The sequence below is a fragment of the Eptatretus burgeri genome, chromosome 9 (assembly GCF_056783735.1).
Source record: "Eptatretus burgeri isolate ZD-2024b chromosome 9, Ebu_testis_v1, whole genome shotgun sequence".
In the NCBI taxonomy this organism is placed as follows: Eukaryota; Metazoa; Chordata; class Myxini; order Myxiniformes; family Myxinidae; genus Eptatretus; species Eptatretus burgeri.
This window is the reverse complement of record NC_140969.1, coordinates 11823201-11829405: the sequence shown is the minus strand read 5'-3', so window position 1 is coordinate 11829405 and position 6205 is coordinate 11823201. Positions and strand designations below refer to the sequence as shown.

Genomic DNA, 6205 nt, shown 5'->3' with positions numbered 1-6205 from the left:
AAACACAATCTATTGTGACTGCAGATGCTGCAAATAATCTGTGCCTTGTTTGATTATTAAAGTTACCGTGGAAAACTTTGTGCCAATTTCCATAATGAAAAGAAACATGACAGTGCCTTTGACTGCAGATTGTTACAGGGGGATATATATATATATATATATATATATATATATATATATATATATATATATATCATTACAGTTACGGGTTTTTAAGACGTCACATTGCCAGGTGGATAGCGGCCCAGAAGATCTTACTTGGGACACACGGACTCCTGGGCGCTGCAGAATGGAGGTTAACACATACAGACAGATAACCTCGGGGAATGGTGCAGAATGTAAGGAAAAGAGGGGTGGGAGATGAGACTTGGACACAAACACTTGAGCAGGGGAGGACAAGAGCTTTTAAACACAAACTTGACATCTCTTTAATTAAAGTAATTACCTCACACTTATGTTAACATGCGTGATGAGATAACTATTCGAATCTATCCCCTATTCACCCACTAAACCAGATCTGTAACAATATATATGAGGATGAATGATCTGTATTAAAGGAAAGGTGAGGCTGAATGATCTCACTGACACATTCACTCACTGACATACAGACCGGTTACATAGACTCTGGCCTTCGGGTGGGGCCAATGATTGATCATCAATTCATTTTACAAGGGAATCGATTCTTTGACTAACAATCCTTAATGCTACCGTTCCCTTGAAGTAGGACCACGGGAAGACATGTTCAAAGAGGCACAGAAGGGATGCTGTGCGACAAATATTCTTTTTATTCTCGAAGGCGACAAAATCGTGCAAGTTTTATCAAATTCTCCTTCAAGAAACACTCCACCTACAAAGAAAGCATACAGGACATTTAATGGGAATTCAGTAAATCATTCTAAAAACAGTGTCTCTTGAATTCCAAGATAAATATAATCATGCAGAAAAATAAAACAAAAGAAAGTAAGCTAAGAAACCTGCATACCAAAATAATACGAGCATGGAACCCACCCCTTTGCTGATGGTAGTTGATCAACATTATACACATACACATACACGGTGTTGGCTTGGGATCCTGGGGTCCTGAGTTAAAGCCTCATTTCCCACTGAATTAACACCAGGGGGTTGACTCAGCCCGTCATCCTTCTAAGGTCGGTGAAATGAGTACCAGTGTAGCAGCCAAAAAGGCTGCACACAAAGGGAAGGGGGTAGTGATGGATTATTAAATCTGGTATTGGTGTGGTGCAGGCATGATGGGCCGAATGGCCTTCTCCTGTGCAAAATTTCCTTGTGAATATATAGATTATGTATATTTCATGTACATATACATATCTATTTCCGATATATAATTTCCTTAAATTAAACAATTATTTGATTCTTTGATGTGGGTACTTTTTTTATTTTTATTTTGAATTAGGCTCACTTGACTGTGACTGGATGGGTTTCAGGGTGGAGGAGGAACAGCTAAAACCCCAATCTTATCCAGGTTCGTCCTGATGACTCCAATGCAGGACTGTACCTATTTGGTCTTCCATTTTACTTGAATTGAATTTATTTTAACCCCATTCTGAATTCAATTGAATAGTAATAAACACCATGGGTCAGGGTCAGGTGTCCAATCAAAGTGGGACATCTTGGTACCCGGTCGTCATTGCCAGCAGTCATAAAGTGGCAGTTCTAATTATGTCTTATTAATTATGTAACATACCATTACACAAACACCACACAAAATATACAACACAAAACTACACAAACACCACCCAAAACAAGTCCCGGCGAGGGTCTGCAATCTCCGATTGCTCTTTTTTCTTATTTTCTATTACATATCCCACATTGTAAATTTTTGCCACCTTCCACCTCTTATAAGCTCCAAACAAGTGATATCCTGTTTAGAGAAATAAAAGACTACCCAGATGCATATGCCCAACTGCAGAAGGGTGAGAGAAGTTGGGCAAAGAGGGACAAGATGCCCTCCAACCGTTTGTTCAAATGAAATATTACCTGGAAAATGAAGCGAATGAAAAGGTATGGAATAATAAATATTTTGGGTAGGAAATGTGATGACACAATTTGAGAGATGTCCCTTTATGACATAACCACTATGAGCTAATAAAGGTTATTTCCTGCCCAGCCAAATACAAATCATAGCTCAAGCAGCGATGACACCTCACCGACAAAAAACTCCTTTGCTATCATCAGTTGTGTTGGTTTGAATGTCATTGGCTGAAAATTCCTGGAGGGAATATTCTGCAACATTTCAACTTGGGTGTGTAAGAAGCTGTGTGTGGCACAATCATTAACCTGACAAGTGAATCATTTTCTTTCTTTTTACAATTGACATTTGGTTCACCCTTTTTTTCTTCCTTACATAAGCTTTGCAATGTTTCTTTTTTAAATACACTACTCGTCAAAAGTTTTAGAACACCCCAATTTTTCCTGAAATTTAAGTCCAGTAAATTACCTGAAATAGTACAAATCTAAGTGGTAAACTGCCAGAGGTTAAAAAAAGAAGTTTAGGTTACTAAAAACTGAAAAAGAATGTAAATTTCAGAGTTGTTAAAAAAGGACCTTTTCAGGGAACAACGAATGGGTTAGCAACTGCAGCTGTTCTGCAGCAATGGAAGTAAATTAAGTCTTGAAAGTTGATGCAAACAATTCCTATAGGTGTCCCAACTTTTGTTGATTAGTTACAAACCCTCTGTCTGTATGAAAGCAGTGTTGGAACAAACTGTGTTGCTCCACCCTCTGAAGAATTATTTGGACAATATTGTACTGCAGGAAGTAGAAGATTGCTATCATAATGGCAAGAAAAAGACAGTTAACAAAGGAAGACAGACAGACTATTATAACCCTTAAAAGTGAAGGTCTTTCCTTCAGAGAAATTGCAAAGAAGCCAAGGTGTCGGTGAGTACAGTTTCCGACACCATCAAAAGGCACTTGGAAACTGCAGGAAACTGACAGGAAGAAGTCTGGCAGACCCAAAGCCACAACACAATCAGAAGACAAGTTTCTGAAAGTCAACAGCTTGCATGATAGGTGGCTCACAGGACAGCAGCTTCAAGCACAGCTTAACACTGGTCGAAGTAAGGAAGTCTGTTTCAACTGTAAAGAGAAGACTTCGAGCTGAAAGTTTGACAGGTCGAGTGCCAGTAAAAAAAGCCATTGCTAAGATGGCAAAATAAGAAAAAGAGGCTTGCCTGGGCCATGAAGCACCACCAGTAGACTACTGAAAACTGGAAGAAGGTCTTATGGACCGATAAATCAAAATTTGAAATCTTCAGTTCATAACGCAGGGTTTTTGTATGCCGTCCAGTAGACGAAAGGATGGTTCCTCAGTATGTGACACCAACTGTCAACCATAGAGGAGGAAGCTTGATGATATGGGGCTCTTTTGCTGGATCCAGTCGGCGACTTGCAAAGAGTGACTGGCACCCTGAACCAAAAGGGCTACCACAGCATTTTGCAGCGCCATGCAATACCCTCTGGTCTATGCCTAGTTGGTCAAGGGTTCATCCCACAGCAAGATAACAACCTAAAACATACCTCCAGGCTATGTCAGAACTGTCTGAGAAGAAAAGAACGGGAGGTTTCAAATCATGGAATAGCCAGCACAGTCTCCAGACTTAAACGCCATCGAGCTGGTTTGGGATGAACTGGACAGAAGGGTGAAAGCAAAGCAACCTACAAGGGCAACACATTTGTGGGAACTTCTGCAACAGTGTTGGGAAGAACATTCCGAACAATATTTGATTTCCATTGGAATAGCCTGGTGTTGGCGCAGTGGTTAGGGCAGCGGCTTGGGATACAAAAGGTCCTGAGTTCAAGCCCCGTTGGGCCACTGAATTAATACACCAGGGGGTTGACTCAGCCTGTCATCCTTCCGAGGTCGGCGAAATGAGTACCAGTGTACTGGGCCGGTGTATACCCCGGTTAAAATAGGTGTACCATATCCCTGTGTCGTAAGAGGCGACCAGGGTTGAGTCAGGAAGGGCATCCGGCGTAAAACATGTGCCAAATCACTATGCGGATCATACGGATGATCCGCTGTGGCGACCCCTAACGGGAGCAGCCAAAAGAAGAAGATTTGATTTCCATTGGAGAAAGAAAGCCACAACTATGTTGGGCTGTTGTATCTGCAAAAGGTGACTACTTTGATGGGTCAAAAATTTAGATTAAATTTTGTTCAACAAAACGATTCCATAATTTTTTTTATCTGCAATTGTTTATTTGTTCTATGCTTTAATTTCAGTAAAAACTGGAAAAATGGAGGTGTTATAAAACTTTTGACCGGTAGTGTAAATCAGCTTCTTACACAATTTAAACAAAATACACTCGAGCAATTGAAACAAAAACAATCAAGCGAAGCTGATTACATACCTTTTCAAAACAAGCACAAGTCTCTTTGCAGCTTTCACTGCACACACCTGAATCGTTTTTCTGTGAAAAGCAAACAATGAACTTCATTAGAACACTTTCTACACTTCAATAGCACAGCCAAGATAACGTTGCTTCAGTCTTTATGGATTAAACAATGATTGAGAAAAATAAAAAATAAATTGTGAATCCTCTCGCCACCCCTCTCCCCTAACCCCTTCACTTTCCCGTCCCAAAACTAGTGTGATGTTTTCAAGAAAAAGAATAACCTACCTTCTGGATTTTATTACGATAGTGACCATGCTCAGATCTGTGAGCTGTAATTTGTCAAACGTAAGAAAGAGAAAGACCGAGTCTGGTCACTATTCTAGTCTAGGTTTGATCAGGTTGGATTAGGTAAGTCGAGGTTGGACAACCAATTCACAGCACTGTCTGATCGGTGGATTGCCCTAAATCCTTCATCAAATATCCGTAGATGACACTCATTCACAATGTGATGAATAATCTGATCTAGGTGACCGTAGTCACCATGCTTGGCTGTCTTTGAAATTCCATTTGTGGAGGCGGTGTGATGTCCTTTCAATGGAAAGTGCGGATCCTGTTGAGTGCAGACAACTGTTTTCAGGGGAGGTCGAAACTTGGAGGCTCTTCTGTCAGATCACTGACCAGTTCTTCGTTAGAAATGTTATTGTCTGTCCAGAGATGGACAGATGTGATTGTCTGTGTTATTGTCTGTCCAGAGATGGACAGACAATAACATAATGTGCCACTTGGCCATTATGTTAAATTCCGCATCACTCAAACATTTGCAACGCCCCAGAAAGGCTTGCATGACGAGTCGCACATCTGGAAAATCCTGCAGTTTTTCATGGATTGTAAGCTCTGGATTGGTTTTTCATGACATCAAACTCTCTCAACATTTTTTTTGTACATATCGTCAAGGCTCGTGGAGAGCCAGGACACAACAGAACAGAACAGCAGAATTATAATAGGGGAAATGCCAACAGCAAGACTGAAGGATAAAATAATGGAAACGGATGACAAGGGATGCATGTAATGAAGGGGGAGGGAGAACGCAAGGGTGGACAAGATGGATACAGAAGCAACATTTTGGGAGGGGTGGGGGTGAAGGTGGTTTAACAGGTGTAGAAAAGATCATAATTTTGGATGAGGAATGATGTGAGATGGTGGTGAAAAGCTCCCTTGAAGACCTGGAGGGAAGAATAAGATTGAAGAGAATGTAGAAGTTGGTTCAACAGGTATGAGAAAAGAGGAACGAAAGAGTGGAGGTGAGCAGTGGTTCTTTATTTTGGCAGCGTGATTATAGAAAACAAAGCTCTGCGACTGAATATAGTACTGAGGTACAAAAAAAGAAAAGAAGGCATTGCTAATTGAGATGTCAGTACCCAGCGATTTTGGCCTAAACAACACAGAAAAATCAAGAAAATGACCAAATACCAAGATCTGAAAAATGAATTGAAAAGATCCTGGAAGCTGAAGAGCACTGAAATTGTACCAGGGATAACTGGAGCATTAGGAATTCAAAGAACCTTACGGAGATCTTAAAAATCATCCCTGGGAATATTACTGGAAACGAAATGTAGTTGGAAGTTGCCTGGGGCTCGGTGACGATCCTCAAAACAGCCCCCAGAATGAAACTTTGAGAAGAAGAAAACTTCACACCTTAGTCCACCAATTGTGATCCTTACTCAAACTGAGGTGGATACTTCAAGACCTGGGAGAACTCCGTTTTATCTTCTGAAACCCGCATATGGAGATAACAACTAATGACACACACACTCTCTCCAGCTAAACGATGGATGGGCTAACAATC

At 40.7% G+C, this 6205-nt stretch overlaps 1 protein-coding gene across 1 annotated transcript in view; it reads right to left on the bottom strand.

Moving 5' to 3' along the window:
- Positions 1 to 201: 201 nt before the first annotated feature.
- LOC147019537 (uncharacterized) overlaps positions 202 to 6205 on the bottom strand; it is a 30251-nt gene continuing 24247 nt past the window's right edge. The window contains exons 7-8 of the mRNA XM_085896695.1: positions 4375 to 4434; positions 202 to 847 (exon numbers count right to left, since the gene is read on the bottom strand). Coding sequence (XP_085752821.1) covers positions 785 to 847; positions 4375 to 4434 — 123 coding nt within the window. The 3' untranslated portion in view covers positions 202 to 784. The remainder of the gene's footprint in view (positions 848 to 4374; positions 4435 to 6205) is intronic.